The 24,483-nt window shown below is 44.9% G+C and overlaps 2 protein-coding genes across 2 annotated transcripts; one reads left to right on the top strand and one right to left on the bottom strand.

Annotated features, from left to right (window-relative positions):
• Positions 1 to 1,999: 1,999 nt before the first annotated feature.
• MTFMT (mitochondrial methionyl-tRNA formyltransferase) lies at positions 2,000 to 10,404 on the bottom strand. The gene is made up of 9 exons (XM_083586887.1): positions 10,169 to 10,404; positions 8,960 to 9,172; positions 7,643 to 7,765; positions 6,719 to 6,821; positions 6,155 to 6,230; positions 5,291 to 5,382; positions 3,974 to 4,055; positions 3,331 to 3,413; positions 2,000 to 2,628 (listed from the first exon to the last, which is right to left on the bottom strand). Exons 1-9 carry the CDS (start codon positions 10,333 to 10,335, stop codon positions 2,434 to 2,436), a joined length of 1,134 nt encoding a protein of 377 aa, XP_083443013.1. The 5' UTR covers positions 10,336 to 10,404; the 3' UTR covers positions 2,000 to 2,433.
• Positions 10,405 to 14,772: 4,368 nt separating this feature from the next.
• On the top strand, positions 14,773 to 24,113 carry SLC51B (SLC51 subunit beta). The gene is made up of 5 exons (XM_083587108.1): positions 14,773 to 15,016; positions 17,029 to 17,119; positions 21,414 to 21,563; positions 22,422 to 22,512; positions 23,567 to 24,113. Exons 2-5 carry the CDS (start codon positions 17,080 to 17,082, stop codon positions 23,787 to 23,789), a joined length of 504 nt encoding a protein of 167 aa, XP_083443234.1. The 5' UTR covers positions 14,773 to 15,016; positions 17,029 to 17,079; the 3' UTR covers positions 23,790 to 24,113.
• Positions 24,114 to 24,483: the final 370 nt, after the last annotated feature.

Raw genomic sequence — 24,483 nt, 5'->3', positions numbered from 1 at the left:
CAGCTCTAGTCAAAGAAGCCAGTGCCAGTTAAGCACAAATTGTGCTTAACTAAATAGAGCACAGGGGACAAGTCTGTAGGGATGAGTTTGGCCCACAAGTCTTACATTACTTCCCTAAAATAGAAACAGGAAATATTATGGATCAAGAGTTAACATGTGCCCCATCACTCTTGTTTTGAGGCCTGAAGCAGAATTGTTGGGCCCATGCTATACCTGGCCAGCCTAGGGAACTTGTAGGTCAGCTGATTGACTCTTCCTGTAAGTCAGTAGCCCTTCATAGGAAAAAGGCTCCTCTACAACAGGAAGTGGGGGAACCTTCAGTTGTTGAACTACAACTCCAATCCATGCCAGCCAACACAGCAAATGGCTAGAGATGATGGGAGTTGTAGTTTAGCAAACAACTAGAGGGTTACAGATTCCCCACACCTGTTCTATGAAATCAGTAGTCAATATTATGCCCATTTGTGAGGAAGAATAAGTGGGTTTAAATAGAAACAGCAATCACTTCTGTAGTTGAGAGGAGTTTCCGGTCACTTCCATGCAGGGGCGCCAACTTGAATAAAATGCTGAGGGCCCCCAGGTAAGGCCTGCCCCACATAACAAAACACAGCATGCACACACCATTTGAATGACAATGCCTGTGAACTTGGTGGAGCCTGGCCTCGTCAAATATTTTATTGGGGGCCCTGAAGGAACCTCAGCCCCTATGAGTTGGCTCCAATGCTTCCAAACAATCTGTTTATCCAACGCTCCATTCTGATGTGTTTGCTGGGAGGTTAGATGATGTTTCGTTAAGCAAGTCTTACCTCTCCGGTGCATTTTACTATCACTTTCTTTATCACAAAGGTCTATTTTGGGGGGCCGTTTTGTCATGCATGACTGCCAGATAACCTTTAATTGCACCACCTGCATTTGAAGTATATGGCTGACTCCCAGCCCAAAAATAGCAACTTCATTAGCAAAGGCTGCCTGCTGGCTGCTGCTATTATTCTGAATTTCTGCTGTGGATTGCTTGAGTTTAATCTAACAGCATCCTTTAGATACTGTTTTTACTCCAGCTGAAGGAGTAATGTTGGCTGACCATGTATGTTAGGCTCAGAAGCACAGAGTGCCACCTGTTGGCTTACTGGTGCTACAGCACCGCCAAGAATGTTAGAAACAACAGTAAAAAAAAAACCACCATCATGACAAGAAGAAGAAGAGGAGGAGTTTGGATTTGGTATCCCGCCTTTCACTCCCTTTAAGGAGTCTCAAAGCGGCTAACATTCTCCTTTCCCTTCCACTCCCACAACAAACACTCTGTGAGGTGAGTGGGGCTGAGAGACTTCAAAGAAGTGTGACTGGCCCAAGGTCACCCAGCAGCTGCATGTGGAGGAGCGGAGACGTGAACCCGGTTCCCCAGATTACGAGACTACCGCTCTTAACCACTACACCACACTGGCTCTCACAAGTGGACTGTGTGTGGAGAGAGCACTTATGTACTGCAAGGTCTTATAGCGCTGCACAGTGCATAGAATGCAGGCACACTGAGTTGTGTCCAATGCTATGAGTCAACTTCCACTCATGCAATTGGACTCCCTCTGGCTCTGCATCCCCCCACCCCTTCAAGATGCCCCCACATGTGCTGCCAACAGTCCCCCGCCCTTTGCAACAGGTTTTGAGGGTTGCAGGTAAGAGAGAGATTTCTCTTAGCCCAAGACCCTGAGGAGCTACTGTCCCCAAAGCAACACTTTACTCCTCACTCTTACAGGGAAATGTAAATGGATATACTCTCAAATACCACCCTTGTCAACACAAAGCTTGTTCCCCGCTATTGGTGAGGAAGCCAGTGTTTGAAGAAAAACAAAACAATATATAAAGCTGACTTGTTTCTTCTTGATTATCCTAGCATGTGAAAAATGCAGGGGACTTGTTTTTACACAGACATCCTTATGCTAATCAAGAGTGTAAGGCCACAGACACTGTAAGAGTCACAGAAGACCACATCATTCAGATAAACTTATGTAAAAAATAATTTATCATTCAATATTGCAGTAAGGGTACCATTGTTATCTAAGGTAACTTTACAAACCTGCACTTTTGAGTACAAGGATTAATACACTGTTAACCTAGAAAGCCAGAGAAAGGATGCCCATATAAATCTCTCGCAGAGCTGAAAAGATTATTTCAAGGCTACAGATACTGTGGATGAACACACTGTTCAGGGTAGACAGAATGAAAACCGTTTGGGAGACCCACAGAGGAGCAACAGTCAAACTCCACCGCCTCTTGACATCTTCCTGTTCCTTCCATCCCTGTTTCAATTGATGGCTGCGCAGGGAGACACCAAGACTCAATTTCTGATGCAGAGATGATATGGCGCGGAGATGTCTCCAACCCTGCCAGCATAAACAAACACCTGGTTGATTCTGACAGTGTACCAGGCCTTCATTGCTATGTGTTGCGAGCATGCAACAGTGTTCCTTGACGACTCCTTTTCGCTGGGGCTAGCTTGAGTGTTTGGAACCTGCACGTCCCAGGAGTCATTTTGGAATTCTGCTGGAACCAAGGATGTAAGTATCCATTGTAGAAGTCAGCAGCTGTCAGCTTCTTCTTAAGCACCACAGCTTTAACTCCAACCCAGCCTTCCTGGAGGGGAAAAGAACAAGGTGAAGCTGAGTCTTGGAGAGGTCTCAGCACATCCCGCAAGTCCTGAAGTCACACAGAAAAAACATGGGGTTGTATCCAACTGACTTACACACTCAAGAATAGACACATTGAAGTCAGTGGAACTAAGTAAAGTTATGCCCATTAATTACAAGATGTTTACTCCGAGAAGGACAAACACTGGATACAATCCATGAAATTCAGTATCCTGTCAGTTCTCAATCATGTTTAAAAACCCAAGTTACTGTAATGCAATGGGAAGGGGGGATGGATTTAGGAAATGCTTGCGAACTCTGCATAGTTTGATTCTCCAAGCCACTGAGTGGTAAAAGCAAGCAACTTCAACATAAATTTGATTTGCAAACTGTTCCCCTTACTGCAGCTGCCTGTGAACAGTCTAGTTATAGCAATCTGAGGAAAGAAAAGTGAAACATCACATACAGCGGTACTTCGGGTTACATACGCTTCAGATTACATACACTTCTGCTAACCCAGAAATAGTACCTTGGGTTAAGAACTCTGCTTCAGGATGAGAACAGAAATCGTGCAGCGGCAGCACAGTGGCAGCAGGAGGCCCCATTAGCTAAAGTGGTGCTTCAGGTTAAGAACAGTTTCAGGTTAAGAACGGACCTCCGGAACGAATCAAGTACTTAACCCGAGGTACCACTGTACATACAAACATACCTTGCAACGGATCACCAGTGTCTGCAACTGCTTATGATAGAACACTGATCCTGGGACGGTTCCGTTTTCAGCTGCTAACCTATCTGAACACAAAACACATGTTCTAGACTTAGTTTTCCCACAACAGGCTGTTGTGGAGTTGTGCATGCCCGATGTATCATCAGCCACATAGAACCAGCCCAAATGAAAATATCTTGCAAAGCTTCCAAGTGTTGCTTAAGCTCAGGTTTTAGTAAACATCCAAGGGAAGGTTGCATAACTTGCAGGAAGCCACTCAAAAGGATTTACACTCCCCAGGTCATCCATATTTGTTATGGAGGCCAACCCAAACAGGGTTCTCTTGGCTGATCATAGTTGTCATGGTAAGAAATCACTGCCTCTGCTGAACCCTGCCCCTGCAGGTTAGTTTCTGTTGGTTATAAAAGATCAAAGAGATCAAAGGCAGAGATCAAAGGCAGGGTCTTCATTTATGGCCAGAAGGTAAGATGACACCAAGCTAAAAGGCCACACAGCAATTTGAAACACTCGCAGCAAAGGCAAGGAATAATATATAACTTCAGTTTCACAGGTGCCTCCAGTGTTATGTTTAACTACTTTTTGTGCCATAGCTAACAACCAAAATTGCTGAGATGTATGTACATACCATTGTGGTCATGTAATGTCTCCACTTCCACAAAATCCAAGAGTTTTACAGTAGTACCCATCCAGAGTGTTTGCAGGGGCATCTGAAAAAGGTACAGTAAGGTATCTCAGCCACAGATGTTCACACTCATTTCAGCTAAACGAATCCAGAATTGTCAAACTGTTTTCATGTTCAGTCAGCAATAGAAACACAAATTTAGGGCTAGTTTCCACTTTTTTCTGATGTGTATTAGCAGAAGCATTTCAAATACAAGAAGACTAGGTCAGATGCAAACTACAGTAGTTTCCCCAAGGTGTATGAGATTTGAGTGCATTTTAGATTTAAAACAACTTTTAAAAATCAAGGTCAGCCTTCACCTGCCAGCCCTGTAGCTTTGTTGGAAATAAGGCATGCAGTTTAAATCTTTGGTAAGCAGGACTTCAAAGGAATCTGAGCAACAAAAAGCTAGTATGTAACTGTGGGTGAATGAGTTGCTCATCTGAAGCTACAGCAAAGTACCGTATTTTTCGTCCCATAGGACGCACCTAGTTTTTTGGGGGGGAAATAAAGGAAAAATTTTTTTCCTTTATTTCCCCCCCAAAAGCAGGTCGGGGAAACCTAACCAGGTCGAGGAACAGCGGGATGGCGGTGCTGCGCCTCCCTGCTGTCCCTCGAGCTTGTGGGGCTGGCCGATGTCTGCCCGGCACGAGGGGCGCTCTGCTTCAGGGCGCCCCGCCCGCCGGACGGCAGGCTGCTATCCGCAGCGTGGGGAGCCAGGCGGGGAACTCCCGCAGGGCTGCCTAGGCTGCGGATGTGTTCCCGAAGCGCCAGGCGCTCTGCTTTCAGGGCGCCCGACGCTCTGGGAAGCAGGCTGCTATCCGCAGCCTAGGCAGCCCTGCGGGACCTCCCGCAGGGCTGCCTAGGCTGCGGATGTCTTCCTGAAGCCTGGAGAGCGAGAGGGGTCGGTGGGCACCGACCCCTCTCGCTCTCCACGCTTCAGCGAAAGCCTGCATTCGCCCCATAGGGCGCACCCAGATTTCCCCTTCATTTTTGGAGGGGGGAAAGTGCGTCCTATAGGGTGAAAAATACGGTAAAATGTAAAAAATCAACTAGCATCCCCCCCCAAAAAAAACTTGGCTTTTTTAAATTTTAATTTTGCAATCCCAGAACAGCTGGTAAGTGGTGGTGTTAACCTGTTTCCTCCAAAGCTGAAGACTAAGAGATGGGAGAAATTCTCTCCCAAATCAGCATTTAATTATATATAATCGATAAGACAGGCTATTGAAATTCTTTTGTAGCCTAGGATTTTAGTGAACCTCTTTGCAACACTGGCATTACCATTGCTCCCAAGGCACGATGCATCCTCAGTATCTGCTCAGGAGTTTGTTCTTCCCACTGGATGCAGCTCATTGCAATGCTGGCTTTAGGAGCTTGAAGATAACAAAACGAAAGTTAATGAGTAAACTCTGAGTCAAGTTCATAGAGCTAAAAGGCTACCAACAGCTTCTAGCTGTGATGGCTATGCTCTCCCTCCACAGTTGGAGGCAGGAAGCTTCTGAATGCCAGTTGCTGGAAACTGCAAAAGGAGAGAAGGCTCTTGTGCTCAAGAGAGAACAGTGGCCTGATCCAACTGGCTTGTCTTACATTCTTAACCCCTACAGTTCAAATGACTGAACCACCAGTATTCTTTCACTGCAATGCATTGTGGTTCCCCCGCTTCACTTCTTTCCTTGCAAATTGAGGGGCTTTTACCACAGACTGGCCTCTCAACACCCTCCCTCTCTCAATGCTGTTGCCCCAAGGTGGAATGGCAATGGGAAAAACTCTGGCCTGTGGGTTAATGAGACCTGGCAGGGATCCTACTGTGGCCAGGCCATTTCACCTATGCCATGCTCACCTGCCCCACATCTGATACGTTTGGCTGGTAAAAAATGCAGCTGCACACCAAATTGCTCTTTGGCAAAAAGACCTTGCTGACAGCTGCCCCTTTTGAAGGTGTGTTGTCAGTGCCAGTCAGCTGATTGGCACTGACTGCGTGCCTCTTTAAGGTTGTGAACTGATGGCAAAGTGGCCTGCGAGGGAGGTCATGATCCATTTCTTCTTGGCTATCAGAAAGACCAGCTGCTATTCCTGAACTGTGAGAAACTGTAGGCTTGATTGCAATGTGCTCACAAGAACAAACATGAAACATCGGGTACATACCAAAAGTTGCTCCTTCCTTTGGTTGCTCTGTCTTGTTCCTTAAACTTTCAGGTAGGTTTTTCAGAACAGAAATGAGCTGAAAGGAAGAAAAAACCCCAAAACATACATCACACAGCATGAAAACAATGTTTTGACTACAATAATAGTGTTACAGTGGTACCTCGGGTTACATACGCTTCAGGTTACATACGCTTCAGGTTACACACTCCGCTAACCCAGAAATAGTGCTTCAGGTTAAGAACTTTGCTTCAGGATAAGTACAGAAATCGGGCTCCGGCAGTGCAGCGGCAGCAGGAAGCCCCATTAGCTAAAGTGGTGCTTCAGGTTAAGAACAGTTTCAGGTTAAGAACGGACCTCCGGAACGAATTAAGTACTTAACCCGAGGTACCACTGTATTTATATTCTGAACTTAGGAAAGTGAGTTTCTCAATGTTCAACTTGTTGTCTCTTAGAAACTGGAGGCTTCAACTGACCTCGTTTCCATAACTTGGAATTTCTAAGCATCTCGTAAGTTTTCAACTGTTTTAGAGATGCAACTTGGGGGGGGGAGCAGTGTTAACTTACCATACTTGCACCAATTTTGGATAACATGGATTCCAACTCTTTTGCTGAACAACAGGGTGGCACTGCGAATGTTTCCTGCTTGATAATTGGACCTACATCAAACCTAGGAGCACAACACACAACTTTAAGGAACACAGGAAGCTGTCACTGGTCCACCTAGCTGAATGCTGTCTATACCAGTGTTTCTCAAACTTGAGCCTCCAGCTATTGTTGGACTACAACTCCTGCTCGTAGCTAACAGGACCAGTGATTATGGGATTATGGGAGTTGTAGTCCAACACCAGCTGGAGACCCAAATTTGAGAAACACTAGTCTGCACTGATCATCAGAGGCTCTCCAGGATTTCAGGCAGGAGTCTCTCTCAACCCAACCTGGGGAAATCAGAGATCAAACCTGGGACCTTCTGCATGCAAAAAACAGATGCTCTACCACTGAACTAAAGCCCTTCCCTCTAAGCTTCCCCATTTAAGTGTTTTGCCAACACCCTCAGCAATTTTCAAGTGATCTGTGGGATGAAGATTTGGGAACCACTGCCTTAATAGTAACACAAAGCAATTTAAGACACTGAGAAGATTACCCAGCACTATGGATGGACTGAACAGCTAATTCCATCCCATTTTATGCATTTTCTACACACTTCTTACATAAAATTCATTTACCAGTTAACTGCACATCATCTTTTGCATAGAAAATACAGTCTTGGGTGCATTTTTAGTGCACTGAAAATGCATTGCAAAATCTGGAGAAGTGACTGGGAACTGTGTTTGGGTCCACAAGCAAAGCTGGGAGCACTTGATCACGTCAGCCTGCTTAGAGATGCTGACCAGATTCTTCCCCCATCTCTATTTGGCACCCATGAAATTATGAGTTCCTAAAAAGGACATGTTTGCACCAACATTCTGTTGAATTAAATAGCTATTGTACCTCTTAGGCCTGATCTGCATAATTGTCACCCCAGTAACTGTATCTCCATGGAGCACTGTGTGGATTATTGGTGCTGGGCCTCGCCACCTTGGAAGACAGCTGGGATGGACATTCAGCACACCACTGAATCAGAACATTTGGAAGTTAGAATAGGACCAGTAATTCTGTAACATATATAAGCGAATAGTAACCATTTTGAGAACTCACTTTAAAAAATGCAACTTAGCATTCACTGTAACTGCCCAAAGATATAAAAATATAATGTGAAAACTTAGGATTACATAACTATGCATACAGTAAAAAAGGTATTTCCCATTTTTGTATTTTGCTATAACCAGTAAACTGTCCCACTGATAAACAGTGGAAAACATGATCAAGAAAAGTGAAGGATAAGAAAAAGAAAATGAGGGAGCACGTGACAACCTGCCTTTAAGTAACATTAAAACTGGCTAATTGGAATTAGCAGGTTGAGATGTAAACACTTTTGATAAATTGACAGAATAAGGAACATCCAAACACTCAGACCTATCCGCTTACTTCTCTCTCTCTCTCCTTGTTGTTTAGAGCTTGTCTTGTGAACTGCCCTGAGATCTTTTGATGAAGGGTGGTATATAAATATAGTAAATATTATTATTATTAATAGACTGATATGTCTTAGGATTGCATTCTGTTTACAAATTCCTCCTTCTCAAGATGAGAGGTCATCTTTAACTAGCCTCTGAGAGAACAAAGGAGGTAGCATGGCTACCTTTTTCTTCTTTAGACTAGTTAGTTGAACTAGAACGAGAAACCTTTTCTATCCAAGTTATGCATTTCCTACAATAAACAACTTTATTATTTTCTTACATACAAGCATACCTGTGTGCTTGCAACAAGTAAAGTCTACTCTCTAACCAAGATTCACTAGCCAAATGCAGCTGACTCTGCACACTAAAGGGTTTCAATAGGAAATCAACAGTTATCCCAATCGGTTCCCCACTGCATGTACAAAGAATTGTACACTCTGCATCAATTTATGGTGAAAGCCCTACATATTTTGCATTGGAAGTTAGAGTACTAAATCAATTCAATTTTAGACTGACAGTGCCTGTAAAGCAACCCATATTGTACCCCCTTGGACAATAATGCATTTGAGAGGGCATTTGTTATTAATGTCTTCAGGCACTAAAATCCTGCACATAGTTACATGAAAATACTAGTTTGATTAAGAATTACAGCCTTTCCCATATTATCCTGCTCCAACCACTTTCCTTTAACACACAGCCCAGATTGCAATACAAACAAAATACTCAACACATTTTGTGTTCACAGCCTTACTATGGAAACTTCAGGATGAGGTCCTCACTGAGCAGGCGCCCAAATGATGCCACCACACCGACATCAAAGTGGTCACACAGACCTACATCTGGCCAGAGGTGGATGGGGAGCATAAGTTGCTCTGCACAGCTCTTGACAGGGAGACCCTTGGGCAGCTGGGAATGAAGTGTTACCACCTCCAGACGGTCCACAAGATGACCTGACTTGGCCTCTCTGCCACAGAACATAAAAGAGAATCATGGAGGACACTGTTTGAGAACAGTGCCAAGCTGCTACCACCCCTGTAAATGCCCTCCCACAAGAAGCTCCTTTATACCAGGTCAGGTGCTTTGTCTGTCTGGCCCGGTATTGTCTCCTTTGACTGGCTGCAGCTCTCCAAGGTCTATGGTCTTTCTCATCACCATCTGCCAAATCTACTTAACAGGAATTGCCAACAACTGAACCTTGGCCCTTCTTCATACAAAGCATTCACTCTGCCAATTGAGCTAGACCCTCTTTTCCCACATGTGCTCTCTATCATTCTTATCTTTCCAATGCCTTCTGCACAATGCAAACACCTTGGGGCAGTGAGGGAACCCCACTCCATCTCCATCCTCAAGTCACTGCTCTTTACACTGGCTTTTGACACCTGATATATACATACCCACACAGTACTGTGATTAACCAACAAAACAGTATTTTATAATTTATGCTGCAAAACATTTTGTCTGTCGCCTTAATCAGCTTGCTTTGATAAAAATGAAATGATGCTGTTTCCAAGGTGTCACTTAGGGATCTTTGAGGATGGAATGCTTGGAAGGCCTATATGGACCCTCCCTATTGTTTTGATTGCATCAGCTTTAAAGTGATCTTAATATTGTATGTACCTTTAAAATGCTGCAACCCACGCTAGGACATTGTGCTGAAGGGCAGTTAAGAAACGAAAAATAACCATAATGATACCGGTAATAACAGCGAGGTAGCTAGTTGATGAGGAATACCATTCTCAAAATGCAGCTGCTGCTGCTACTGTCAGTCAGAGCAGCCACTACTGGGTTAGATGGATAAATATCCACAGTGAGCTGGAAATGGGCAGCTCCTGTTCTTGGAGCTTCTCTTCTCCCTTTCACTCGATACCCTTTGACCCTCTCCCTGTCCCACAAACCATAACCTTTGACCCGGCTCCCGAAGGCCTTTCCCCCCTTCCCTCCTCCGCCCTTAGAGACCCACCGGGCAGCCTGGAGCGCTAGGAGGGTCTCCGCCGCGAAGCCGTCAGTCCCAAAAAACAGGACCCGCCAGGGCGGCTTTTCCCGCCTCGGAGCCTCCGCGGCTTCCGAAGCGTAGCCCCGCCCCAGGCTCCACCGGCCCCGCCAGGCCCGCAAAATCCGGCCCCTCATGGCCCCTCCGCCTGCAGCTCCCGCAGGCCGCCGCCGCCCACCCCGCCCGCGCACTCCAGCGTCGCGGTACGAATGACGTATAGCCCCGCGCGACACTCCACTTGCGCATCTGTGGGCGGGGCAACAACTGCTCGAGTCCAAGCTTGGTTCGTCGCGTGGCCTTGTGGGATTGCTGGGCGGTGTTAATCCAGTAACCGCAGCAACCAGGGGCAAGCCGTATCCATGGCAACTGTTCGGTGCCTACCTCGAGCCCGTCCACTTGTTGCCACAGTCCCTGCTACTCGCAGAAGGAGGAGGAGGGTTGCCTTGTTCTCCCCTGTGCTTTCTTTCTTTTTATTAAAGATTTTGTTGATTTACAAAAGTGTGCAACGTCTCTCATGTTTTTCCCCCCATGTAACATTTTTACAAATCAATTTCATTTGTTGAGACTTAAGGAAGAAAAGGGGGAACGAGGTAGAGCTGCGTTGCAAGCAGGAGTTCAGGCAGAAACTATAAGGGAAAACCTAAAAAGAAAATAATCATAACAGGTTGGAAAAAAAACACTTAGCAGCCCCTATGTCGCAACATGACATTACATAAGACCGTGAAAATAACGGAAGAAAACGCAGCTGAAAGGACAGTAGATGGGAAACTATAGAAAGAGTAAAAGGGAAGTAAAAGTAAAAGACACATAGGATCTAAATAGCTTGAAGGAATATAGATATTATTATTTGTCAGTTGCATGAAGCATATCTTACTGCATTGTGGGCAGTACGAGCAAGCAAGGGACCAGCTGATCAAACCCCTATTGGCAAATCGGCTGGGAAAATCCGAAGCCTCCCATATTAAATATCTCTTGGATGACAGGTCTAATGATATTACACTGGCCGTGGCAAAGTTTCTCTCGGAAGTTAAAAGCAACAAGGATCAGCTTGCTTGAGACAAAACAAAATGACCGCCTCTGTTTCTCTCTGTTTTGTGGTCGGCTGTCTTAACTGTATTTTGTTCTGAAATTGTTTGATGGGTCTTTGGATCGCAATAAAGATTTTATTTTATTATTACCTGTTCATGTTTTATATTTTTTGCAATCATTTCTCTTACCATTTTATGCATGGCTGTAACAAAGTGTGTGTTCTTGGAGAAATAGAAAAGCAAATAATTTTTTAATTTTTTTTTAAAAAAACAGCAGGGACAGGTGTCGTCCCCCCCCCCCCCCCGCCCCGGCGAGGAGATGTCAGTGGTGGTAGGCAGGTGTCACCTGCTGTATCCCTGCCTCCCCTTGCTATTGAAATAGGAATATGAATACCACATTTTCCCACCGACACCATTGTGCTCAAAAGCAGTTTGCGGAATAAGTGTCTATGGCCATTTAAACTCTCTCTCTCTCTCTCTCTCCTTGTGGGTGTTATTCTTTTGTTTGTTACTATGTTAACTATTTTTATGCTTTTACAATGTGAACCGCTTAGTCATCCTCGGATGAAGGGTGGTATACAAATTTAATACCTATCTTTCTAATGTCAGAAAGACATTCAAGCTAACGATTTAGGAGTGTTGATAAGTTAAAATATGCAGCGTTAAAGGATAAACATAGAACATCATGGAGGGAGGGATGGGAAGTCAACGGATTAATTAAACGTATTGTTGATGGTTATGTAAACTTTTGAAAACAAAATAAAATGCTTCAAAAATAAATAAATAAATACAGCAGCCACAATTATAACATATTTCTATATAACATTGTCAGTTCAAACCTATACTTTTAAAGAACTGTTTCTGAGAGAATGCTTTTGTTTTACACTGAAATGTTCAAAAGGGGTTTGGGGTTTTTTTTGGTTTTGCTAATCTTAACAAAAAAAATTAAGGAAATCCATCTTTAGGGACAACTTCTCCACCACCGTCAGAGGCTGCAGGGCAAGCGGGGCAACTGCAGAGGTTCCACTTCAGGGGCTTCTGTCACCTAAGGCCTCACCCTGCATGGGCATACTTTACAAATAAAGTAAATAAATAAAAATACTTAACTAGCTGACCAATTGTGCCCCCCCAAACATAATGTCTGTGCCCCCCCATAAATCCTGGCTACACACATATCATCCTGTCTTAATGGTTGGGCTGGCCATCCATTTTGGCTTGCAGGTAGCACTAGTTATTCTCTAACCAGGCAAGGATCTGAGGTCAAAGACACTGAAGACACAAGGTAATATCTACAAGAACTGATAAACAACCTGAAATATACTACATCCCAGATTGCAGTTTCTTCCTAGATATATCAAGGGCGAAACTCACCTTTGCAACTATGTTCTTGGTGAGTAATCTTTCAGGCAAGAATACGCAGGCCTTTGCTTGTAGTAAACTTTGCCTAGGCTGGTATTTAGAAAAGGCACTAGGGAGTGTGCCAAGCAAGGCCAGTGAAGGGTGTAGGAAGAGGGGGTGTGGGCTGAGTGGGGGTCCCAGGGACCAGATAGAGGCCCACACCTGAGGTTTCCCACCCCTGATTTAGAACATTTATATAACACTTTCCCACAAAAAGTTATCGAAATGGTTTAGAGTGTGAAACGGCAACAATTGAAATGGGTAGTCAACTGAGTGCCCTCCAGATGTGTTGGGCTACAACTCCCATATTTCTTTAACATTGCCAATTCTAGCTGCAGCTGATGGGAGTTGTAGTCAACAACATCTGGAGAGTACTACATTTACTACATCTGGCTTAAAACCTCTGAATTCTAATGGTTCCATTACAGCAGCTCTTCTGAACTTTGTATCCTTTTAGAATTCAAAGCATTCAGATGGTTTGAACTTCAACTCCAATAAGCCCCTACTCAGCACTGGGATACCAGTGGTCCAACTAGCCTTGTCTTTCCTCTGCCAACAATAAGGGTTTACCCACACTTACCTTTCGCCGTGATTAAAAGCTCAATGTCCAAGCCATGGGTGTAACCAGGATTTTTGTTAGGGGGCAAAAGGAGCTTTCTTTAGGAAATCAAAGTTGCCCCCTTGCCCCCTCCCCCCGGCTACGTCCATGGGTACAGAGGATGAAGGGGGAAGAAATGAAGCGATAAGCAGCCTTTCATGTGAACAACTCCAAATCGTTACCTAGTTTGTAGTGAGGCATCGCTTATTATTTTTATTTTGGGACTACTCTTTTGTGCAAGCATGGTAGATCACAAAAGGTGTATGTGCACATGCAAACAAATACCAAAGTACCGGTATCTCAGCTTTCCTGGCTTGGAGTAAAACACACACACACACACACAGCTGCTGTTTTGTGCAAATCTGGTAGATTGAGAAAGTTGTATTTTAAAAAAAAGTAAAGGTGTGTGCTTACAGGTAAACAGATACCAGTGTGCAAAGCCAGCCCACCTCTGCTAGAGAAGCAGTCCCAGTATAGGTGCTGATTTCCTACTGATTTCTTGCAAGATCTTGTGAGATCTCATCAAAGTTTTGCAAGAGCAAAAGGAGAGCAAAGGATCTCATGAGATTTGGGTGCGATCTTGCAAGCTCCTTCAGCGAATCGGTGCCAATGCCAGCACCGCTTCTCCACAAGTGGCAGAGGTGGCACAGCTTGGTGGTACAGCTGCAGTGCCACCGGCAGGTGGTGCCGTGGTGGTGAGTGTCTCACTGGTGGTGGTGGGGGGGCAGAGCAGGGTAGCCTTTCCTGTTTTGCCTCAAGTGGGAAAATGGGACTTACCACCTCAGGACTCCAGAACTTACAACTGTCCGTTCTAAGGGAAGGCAGGCAAGGACCCACAGCCCAGGTGGGGCTTGCTAGCTCAGGAAGGAGGTATGTGATTCCTCAGCTGGAATAGGCTCAGGATAGATGAGGGTCACATGCCTCATCAAGCCCAGAATATACAAAAGGAAAGCTGTCCTGGCCAGGCTGGCGTCCATTGATGCCAGTGTCCATTTAGTCCATGGGAAGGCAAACTAAGGCCCGGGGGCCAGATCCGGCCAAATCGCCTTCTAACTCTGGCCCGCGGATGGTAAAAACCAGTGTGTTTTTACATGAGTAGAATGTGCCCTTTTATTTAAAATGCATCTCTGGGTTATTTGTGGGGCATAGGAATTCGTTCATTATTTTTTCCCGAAATATAGTGAGGCCCCCCACAAGGTCTGAGGGACAGTGGACCGGCCCCCTGCTGAAAAAGTTTGCTGACCCCTGATTTAGTCCATTGACTAAAACATATGCATTGTTCATTACCGCTAGCTGAAGGACTTTGTGCTGTATAGATAAGTGCCACTATTATCCACGGTGAGAGAAAGATAATGCACCAGTCTGCTTTCCTCCAAATTTGTGCCATGGTTTCATTTCATGATGACAGAAAAGTAATTTCTTTTTCCCAGAGGAAAAAAAAATCCACTGTGGACTCTTTTAAGTGAGCAGGGTAACAAGTCAATAAATGATGAAGCCCCAGCTTTTGGCTTGGGGATGAGTTTATTCACCTTTGGTTTGGAGCTGTGGGTGTGGACAGCTCAGGGACTTTACAAATTCCTCTCTTCTGTGCTTAGCTCCAGCGGTCCTTGCCTATAGCACAGGAGAATGAATGTGTGTGAGTTACAACAGCCTTTGCAACCAAAGAGTCAGTGCTGAGATTCTCACAACCGACCCCAGGCACTGAACAGCTCAGAGGGGCAGCATCTTCAGAAAGCGGATTCAACATAACACTATCTTCCCATTGATTCCTGAGGACAAAGGGCATACTTTCTGGTAAGATCATTCTTAAATGTTTGCAAAGGGGAATGGGATGAAACCAAGAAGGTGTGTTAGGGAGGGGAAGAAGGTAGTTGGTTTCTAAGAGGAGAACACTATTATTTCTGTATGTTATAGTTATTTCTAATTGCTTAATATACTTATGAATTGTTATTCATTTGATATGTTGTGAGCCACTTAGGGGAATAATTTTCTGGGAAAGTGGCATACAAATGAACAGATGGTGATGATGATAACTAGAGCTCAGATTTGCAGTTTGGGCCCCCAGTTCCCAGATGTCAAAGAGATCACTCTGACTCCTCAGTGGGAAGGTAACGCATTTTGCCAAAGCTTAGAGACGTTTCTGTCCAGAGTTCCTTGAAATGTTCTTAACCTTTATAACGGGGATGGGGGGGCAAGGTAGTGCCCTCCAGATGTTGGTGGACTCCAACTCCCATCATCCCTGACCACTGGTTGTGCTGGCTGGGGTTGATGGGAGTTGTAGTCCAGCAACATCTGGAGGGCACATCCCTCTTTGGCCCGGCTTTGCATCCTCCGTGAGTGTCTTTGCCCAGTTGGACTGTGTCTTTGTACTGGAGAATCCCTCTTGCTTGCCTGAATGGAGGACAGAGAGGGGTGTGGTGAGTGAATATAAAAACTAGCCCCCCAAAGTGTAAAATTTACATTTGTTGCCCCACCCACCTTTGCTTCTGCCCCCACCCACCATAGGTATGTGGACCCCAAAAGGCTGGCCAGAAGGGAATGTGGCCCTTGGGCTGAGGACGCCTCCCTTTCCTGATCTAACTTTTTGGTGTGCTCCTCTTCTTTTGCACTTAAGTCTCCCTGATTGAGAAAGGCATTCTGAAAACCCACACCATATCTTTTAAGTACATTGTTTCCCCCTATGAATCCTGGGACTGGTAGCTGCGGTTCCTTAAGGGTGCTGAGAACAGTGGCTCTGTGAGGACTAAACTACAGTTCCCAGGATTCTTGTGGGGGGGTGGGGTAAGCCCTGACTGTTAAAGTGGTATGTATGCTGTGGTTGTCACTACACAGACATATAGAGCCATGCGCAGCTTATAACACTCTTTTCTGTCTCTATAACTGGAATAGCCTCTTTTGGCCATGAAAGGTGAACTTTGACCTGCTATGAGATTAAATCTGGGGGAATGTAGCAAGAGGGAAAGTGATAAAGGAGGTCACTAACCGCAAGGATGTGTGTTCTTTGCCCTGGGTAGAAACTCCTTGATAATGATGACTCAGAGCCAGCGGGTAGCAGCCAATTGCAGCTTTCTGTGTTTGTGGCTCAGCTTGAGAGGCAATGATGCTTCTGAATACCAGTTGCTGGAAACCACAGAGTGGGAGAGGGCTCTCATGCTCAGGTCCTGCTTGCTGGTTTCCCACAGGCATCTAGTTGGCCACTGTGAGAACAAGATGCTGAACTGAATGGGCCATTGGCCTGATCCAGCAGGCTATTCTTATACTGAACATCTTTAAAATGAACCTGTGTCAGAAATGTTGCTGTGGATGGGAGGAATGCAGATTTTAAAACTTAGTGGCTGGAGTGCTTTGTGAAAATTTGATTGTGTACCCAGAGGTGTAGCATAAGGTTACCAGATTTTTTTCAATGAATCTAGAGACACTTTTCAGCTTCCTACTAAACTGATGGATTTTGTCAAGGGACTGATTTGTAAATCTGGGGACTGTCCCTGGGAAACAGGGACATCTGGTAACCTTAGTGTAGCAGCCTCTGCCAGCGTCTAGAATAGACCCAAGTTGTTGAACACTACAGACCCCCATGCCACCCAAAAGACCCCCATGGTCCCCTATGGCCCACTGATGTAGATCGGCCCCTCCCCCCTGGCTACTGTGTGTACCTGTGTGTAGTGGAATGGAATGGAAACATGTTTTCCTCTTCAAATCTCATGGGCTTTGCTGCAATTAGACCCTGTCTCTTGTGATGCTGTCCATTTTCAGAATATCAATAATCTGTACGCATATAAGCATCTTGGTTCCCCTCCCCCATCTAGGTTCTATTTGAAGATCCTTTGAAAGAAGACTGGAAGAGCTCCTGCGCCATCATGAACACTTTCTGGGCAATCCTCTGTTTTGTGGTGTATGGTAAGTGTAGGGATGTGTATAGAAACTAGGAGAGGATATATTTCTTAGGTATCATCCTTCCTTACTCACGTTTGTGAGTTCAGCAGAGTACACCCCTTTGTCAGCAAAAATAAGGAAGCTATTGATAAGCTAGCTTTCGCTTTTTTATTTAAGTAAGCCAAGATGCTTTGCTACAGACTGGATTTCCTGGTATTTACCCTTTAAAACAATAAACATGCAAAACAGTCTTCTTATAAGTAAAGAAAGGTTTCCTCACTCAGTTTCACAGTAGCAGTCTCAAGGCAGGCTTAAAATGTAGTTACAGGCCTATATTATAGTTTAGATTAGGATTGGAGCCTGAGCTGCGACTCAGATTCAGCATGTGCCCCACATCCCTAGCAATTGAAGAAGCATCAAAGAGAAGAGAGCAGATAGCAGGGATGGCAGAGATCAGATAGCAGGTTGCACCCCATTACCTGGCTGTACAAAGTGGGAGTGGCTGTCACAGGGGCCCAGTGAGATCCTCTGTGTGTGTGTGTGCCTTTCTAGCAATCAGAAGTTGTTGGTTTTGACTGCCTTGTTTTAGATATCCCAAAGTAAGCTCACTGCTCTGCAAAAGTTGTATACTGTAATGGCATTTAACACCTCCTTGGTAACTTCTGGTTTATACTTGCTCTTAATGAAAAAGTAATAATGAGAAAGGGAGTACGTATAGGAACATAAGAAGAGCTTGCTAGATTCGGCCAAAGGTCCATCATACTGTGCTCATGGCAGTCAACCAGATGCCTGTGAGAAACCCATAAGCAGGACCCAAGTACTCTCCATAGCTGTCAACGTTTCCCTTTTTTAAAGGGAAATTCCCTTATTCTGATTGGATTCCTCACAAGAAAAGGGAAAAGTTGACAGCTATGGTTCTCTCCTCCAAAATGGTTTCCAACAGCTGGTATTCAGAAGCATTGCTGCCTCCTACCGTGGAGGCTGAGAGTAGCCATTGTGGCTACCAGCCATTGATAGCCTTATGCTCTGTGAATTTGTTCAATCCTCTTTGAAAGCCATCCAAATTTGGGGGCCATCACTGCCTCCTGTGGAAGTGAGTTCCACAGTTTAACTGTGCACTGCATGAAGAAGTCCTTTCTTTTCTCTGCCTGGATCATTCAATATTCAGCCTCATTGGATGGCCGTGAGTTTGAGGGACAAAAACTTTTCTCTATTCATTTTCTCCCTGCCATGCAGGATTTCGTAAACTTCTACCATGTGGCCTCTTACATGCCTTTTCTAAACTAAAAAGCCCCAAACGCTGCAATCTTTCATTGTAAAGGAATAGCTGCATCCCCTTGATCAGTTTGGTTGCTCCTCCACATGCAGCTGCTGGGTGACCTTGGGCTAGTCACACTTCTCTGACGTCTCTCAGCCTCGTTCACCTCACAAGAGTGTTTGTTGTGGGGGAGGAAGGGAAAGGAGAATGTTAGCTGCTTTGAGACTCCTTAAAGGTAAAGGGACCCCTGACCATTAGGTCCAGTCATGGCCGACTCTGGGGTTGCGGTGCTCATGTTGTTTTATTGGCCGAGGGAGCCGGCGTACAACTTCCGGGTCATGTGGCCAGAATGACATATTCCGGGTCATCTGGCAAACCAGAGCAACGCATGGAAACACTGTTTACCTTCCCGCCGGAGCAGTACCTATTTATCTACTTGCACTTTGACTCGCTTTCGAACCACTAGGTTGGCAGGATTGACTCCTTAGGGTAGTAATAAAGCAGGATATCAAATCCAAACTCTTCTTCTTCTTCTGAACCTTTTCCAACACTACAATACAGTGGTACCTCTGGTTAAGAACTTAATTCATTCCGGAGGTCCATTCTTAACCTGAAACTCTTCTTAACCTGAGGTACCACTTTAGCTAATGGGGCCTCCTCCTGCTGCTGTGCCGCCACAGCGTGATTTCTGTTCTTATCCTGAAGCAAAGTTCTTAATCCGAGGTACTATTTCTGGGTTAGCGGAGTCTGTAACCTGAAGCACCTGTAACCCAAGGTACCACTGTATCCTTTTGAGATGAGGCAACCAGAACTGTACACAGCATTCAAAATGTGGTCACAACATTGATCTGTGTAAAGGCATTATGATACCAGCAGTTTTAATTTTCAATTCCTTTCCTAATGAACCCTCACATGGAATCTGCATTTTTCACAGCTGCCACACACTGGGTCCAAAATATCTGGAGAGGACCAGGTGGGCGTTGGCTGTTCTAGTTCCTTTAAGTGTAGACATGGGAGAATCTTTAGTCTAAAATTGCCTTTCTTTGGCTCTTCTCTGTTTGGCCTGCATGGTTAGGGGATGGACAATAGCTTAGTCTTAGACAGGGCTGGATTTAGGTTTGATGAGGCCTTAAGCTACTGAAGGTAATGGGGCCCTTTATATGTCCAGTTGTCCTTTGTAAACAACAAATTGTCACTGTTTTTTGTGTTGAATATATGCTATATGGTAATTTATGGACCTAATAAGTATCTAAAGCCATTTGCACATAACAAAAAATGTATTTTATCAAAGTAATTGTTGAACTGAAATACAATTAAGAAGAAGTATATTAATAGTGTGTTTTTTTGGGGGGGGGAGCCAAGAGAGTGGGGACCTAAGCTATAGCTTGTTTAGCTTATACGTAAATCCGGCACTGGTCTTAGAGAAAATCATCTGTTATCTATTTGTGATAAAATAGATGCCTTACACAGCACTTGAAGATAAATCTTCACTCATATTCATGTGTGTTTGTGTGAGAGTGTGTGTATGCAATGTTTCTCTTCCTTGAGTCCAAGAGAAGGTTTAGTCATTTTGCTTTCAAAACTCCACAGCTGTGCATAAGTTATTAATCCAAACCTTGCCTGTTCTCAGAAACTCCTCCAGACAGTATCTGCTTGAAGTCACCCCACTCAACATTCTCAGTCAAAAAATCAACTAACGGAATAATCAACCAACTGCCAACTGCCAACTGCTTCCTCCTGTCTTTAACACTATTCACTATATGTGTACAATGCAATAGAGTACAAATACTAGCATGATCTGTCTCTGTCGCATCTCAGCCTGGTCCAGTATCTTGTACTGGGATTAAAGAATGCCAAGTGAGACAGCTGGGAAAGGCACTTCCATTTCAGGATCTGAAGAGCCTCTCCCAACCTGAAACAAACAGTCCAGGCCAGTGAATGAAACAATTGTCAGAGAGCTCTATAGATGCGCAGGCACTCACAACCTGGGAAATTATGAACTGTCCAATGCATTAACCAGATTTGAAACCCAGTCACGGGTTGTGTGTCCAATGTAGCACCAAATTTATGTCACTTAGTGGTATACAGTAAACCCGCAACTTACGCAGGGGTTACGTTCCAGAGACTGCACCCGAAGCTAAAATTGTGTATAGTCAAAACACATCTGGTTCAGTGGCGGGTGGGATTGTCCAATTCATTTCCCCCCCTGGAACTCCACTCCCTTTCTGTTTTTTAAAATTTGTGCCACACATGTAAAGCTGAATGAGCACAAGTTAAATTCGCGTAAGTTCTGGGCTTACTGTAGTTGCTCCGTTGATGTCCAGTGGTATCTCGGGTTACATATGCTTCAGGTTACATACGCTTCAGGTTACAGACTCCACTAACCCAGAAATAGTACCTTGGGTTAAGAACTTTGCTTCAGGATGAGAACAGAAATCCGCCGCTCCGGCGGCGTGACGGCAGCAGGAGGCTCCATTAGCTAAAGTGGTGCTTCAGGTTAAGAACAGTTTCAGGTTAAGAACGGACCTCCGGAACGAATTAAGTACTTAACCCGAGGTATCACTGTACTGTTTTGCACCAGTGGAACATTGTTGCACAAGACGTTGCACCAGTAGGTTGCTGTTCACCTTGTTGCACAGTAGAACACACAATCTGTTGTGCAGCAAGTTTCCATTGGCACAGCTGCTGTGTTGGAGTCCTCTGCTGTGTGACATTAAAACTCATCTGTTCACTAGCACGAAAGCCCTGGCGCTAGCGGACAGAGAATGTTGGGCACAGCTCCATGTCATGATGGGCTGGTTCTGGTTACATTCCCATAACCTGTTGCCTTCCAGAGGCTTTGGATTCCAGCTCCCATCAGGCCCAGCCAGCAGGGCCAATGGTCAGAGGTAACAGGAGTCGCAGTCCAAATAATGTGGAGGACGCTGGGTTGGGAGGTGGCTGAGTTACGTTGTTGTTTTAAAGGTTAAATACAGAACTGAGGGACAGTGCTTGATAGTCATTACAGCCCAGGGTTAAAGCTATGACTGGAAACTCATTTTGTGCTGTTCTCTCACCCAGCAGTGAACACGGACCTGAGTGGACACTCTGCCCTGGCCATGTCTAGCCCACACGCTCAAGATCCCCCAGAGATCAGCGGTAAGCCTGAAACAGAAGAGATGCCTTCAGCGATGCTGCAGGAGCTGCTGTGGTTTTTTCGGAGAGAAGAATGTGAGTTCTCACGAGGATAGGCTTGTTTGCAGAATTGTCACTGATGAGTGTTGCAGGCCCTAGGGCAGTTCCCACATTACACATTCTGTGTAATAGCTGAGCTGTATACTTATAGAGCGTATAAGTACAGAGAGCCAGTGTGGTGTAGTGGTTAAGAGTGATAGATTTGTAATCTGGGGAACCGGGTTCGCATCTCCGCTCCTTCACATGCAGCTGCTGGGTGACCTTGGGCCAGTCACACTTCTTTGAAGTCTCTCAGCCCCACTCACCTCACAGAGTGTTTGTCGTGGGGGAGGAAGGGAAAGGAGAATGTTAGCTGCTTTGAGACACCTTAAAGGGAGTGAAAGGCGGGATATCAAATCCAAACTCTTCTTCTTCTTCTAGAGCTTTTCACATGTAACCTTTGACGAGTGCACAGTCTGTGCATGCAACAGTTGAGCTGTACAAGTTACCAAATGTACACTCCTCCACACATGCACTCGTCGATGTGTAAGAGATGTGTACTTGTTTTCAGTGCAATGTGTGGAGAGTCTTTCTAAGACTCAGAGCCACGGTGGAGCTTAGAGAGTGAATTAACAGTCAATCTCTCTTCCCAGAGAACTCTGGAAATGTTAATTCTTGAGGGGAACAGGTGCTCCTAGCAACTCTCAACACCCTTAAGGAAACACAGTTCCCAGAATTCCTTGGTGGAAGCCGTGACTATTTAAAGTGGTATGATAGTAGTTTAAATGTATAATGCAGATGGGGCCCATGTTGCGAAGGCAGAAAGGGTGGGACAGGCTGTGAGAGAGACAGCAGGACAGCAACTCCCAGGAGCTATTGACCCACATTATTACAGCTCCCTGTTTTCTCTTGCAGCAACTACATGGAATTACTGCATTCTCGGCCTTTCAGTGCTGGTTCTGCTTGTAGGCATAGTCCTCTTGTGGAAAAATATTGCAGCAAACAGGTAAGGATAATGCCAGAACGGAGGGTTCTTATGTAATGTCTCCTCACCTGGGTACGTCGGCTTGCAGAGTCGGAGCTGGAGATGAGGAAGAAATTTGGTTCAGCTTACCTTTCAATGCAAACTTACCTCATTTGCACTTGCTGAAAGCAATACTTGAAAGGAAAAGGAAATGCAGCTAGCCTTCAAAACTGGCATGTCTCTGAACTTTTTCACATGGTTCTCAGGATTCTTTGGGAGAAGCCATAACTTTTCAATGTGGTGTGAGAGGGGCTGCAAGTTGGAGCTGTGCAGAAGCACCAGCCATGTAGCCCAAATACAGTCTGCAGAATGCCACGGCTAGACTCCTTATGGGGTCCTCACCACGGGATCACATTCACCTGGTGCTATACCAGCTGCACTGGCTCCCGGTGGAGTACAGGATCAGGTTTAAGGTGCTGGTTTTAACCTTTAAAGCCCTATACAGTCCAGGACCCTTGTACCTCCTGGTATGTCCCACAGAGGACCTTACGGTCGTCTAACAAAAACATCTTGGAGGTCCTGGGCCACAGGGAGGTTAGGCTGGCCTCAACCAGAGCCAGGGCTTTTTCGGCCGTGGCCCCGATCTGGTGGAACGCTCTGTCACAAGAGACTAGGGCCTTGCGGGACTTTCCGCAGGGCCTGCAAGACGGAGCTGTTCCACCAGGCCTTTGGTCAAGGCACAGTCTGACCCCCTCTCTCCTTCTGTAATCTTCACAGGACTCTAGCCCAGTGGTTGCCATTAATTTGATTCTGAACTGATTTTAGAATGTATTTCAATTAATTGACTGTGATTTTATGTAAACTGTGCTATTTTCACTGTTGTTAGCCGCTCTGAGCCCAGCTTTGGCTGTGGAGGGCGGGATATAAATAAATTATTATTATTATTATTATTATTATTATTATTATTATTAGGGTTTGAGCCATTTTCTATTCCCAGGAAACCTTGAGAAAGATAGTTTTCAGTCTCTTCCTGCCTCAAAATTAATCTGAGCCTGATGAATTTATTTTATTTATTTCTTCTTCTCCCATCCAATAGAGCCCAGAAGATTGCCCTCATGCATCAAGAAGGGTATGTAGCTGGCCAGCCTGATGAGACGGAAATGAAGCAAGCTTTTGTGCCTTTGAAGGAAGATAACAACTCTGGTTCCCCCCCAGAGAACTTCCTTCCAAAAGTAGAAAATGCAGGGCAGGTGACGATCCATTGGAAGGATGGGAACGTTACAACCATGTTTGCAGATGCGCCGGAAGAGGATGCATAGGGTTACACAAGATTGCCATTAGTTTTTTGGAAATTGGGTTTCTAAGCCAAGCAAAATTCATCAACTGGACCCAAAGTAGCTGCAAAGGGGGGAAGTATTAATGTTACATGTGGTGCAGGGTACCGAATTGACCGTTTCTATTCATACAGTGGGTGTAATTATAATTTAAAAGTGCTCCTTTAGATTTTCTTTACAGGGGGTTTGAGATGAAAAGAGAAAGTAACTCAAAAGTTCCATGGTCTGGTGTACATCAAGGAGTGGAGGGCAGGTATTATTCTGTACATCTGTATGATCAATAAACGCTTTCCATATTTTCTTAATTTACCATTTGTCCCTTGGTTACATTTTGTGTGTGTTCATTTCTCTAAAAAGGCACATTGCCAAACTTTTTGGTACCACAGGTCAATATTGTTTACATTCCAAAGGGTCTTCCAGTTCTGAGCTACATCTGCTTGTGCGGGAGGAAGGAAGCGTTAAGATGATCAGCATGTATAAAGACTGAGCTATCTTAAGCCCGTTATGTCAGTACCCCTTGCATCTGTTTTGTTTTTCTTTATCTTTAATTTGCATTTTCGAAAAAGCTTAGTAAAGGGAAAAAAGAGGGAGAAATAACAATTTGAAAGTGCAGTTTAAAACTGTGAATTGTGAAACTGAACTGGAGAGAGTGACCAGAATGTCCAAGAACATGGAATGA

The sequence above is a fragment of the Podarcis filfolensis genome, assembly GCF_964270895.1.
Source record: "Podarcis filfolensis genome assembly, chromosome: 14".
Classification (NCBI taxonomy): domain Eukaryota; kingdom Metazoa; phylum Chordata; class Lepidosauria; order Squamata; family Lacertidae; genus Podarcis; species Podarcis filfolensis.
This window is presented reverse-complemented; position numbering and strand designations above follow the sequence as displayed.

Excerpts from the sequence above, each read along its gene's own strand:
- MTFMT (XM_083586887.1), bottom strand. The coding sequence starts at position 10,335 with ATGAGGGGCCGGATTTTGCGGGCCTGGCGGGGCCGGTGGAGCCTGGGG. Across the intron at positions 9,173-10,168 it reads CTAGCGCTCCAGGCTGCCCG|AGAGGCCAAGTCAGGTCATC; the intron begins GTGGGTCTCTAA and ends GTTCTGTGGCAG. Across the intron at positions 7,766-8,959 it reads CTCATCCTGAAGTTTCCATA|TGGTGTGCTGAATGTCCATC; the intron begins GTAAGGCTGTGA and ends GTTCTGATTCAG.
- SLC51B (XM_083587108.1), top strand. The coding sequence starts at position 17,080 with ATGAACACTTTCTGGGCAATCCTCTGTTTTGTGGTGTATG. Across the intron at positions 21,564-22,421 it reads GTTTTTTCGGAGAGAAGAAT|CAACTACATGGAATTACTGC; the intron begins GTGAGTTCTCAC and ends TTTCTCTTGCAG. Across the intron at positions 22,513-23,566 it reads AAAAATATTGCAGCAAACAG|AGCCCAGAAGATTGCCCTCA; the intron begins GTAAGGATAATG and ends CCCATCCAATAG.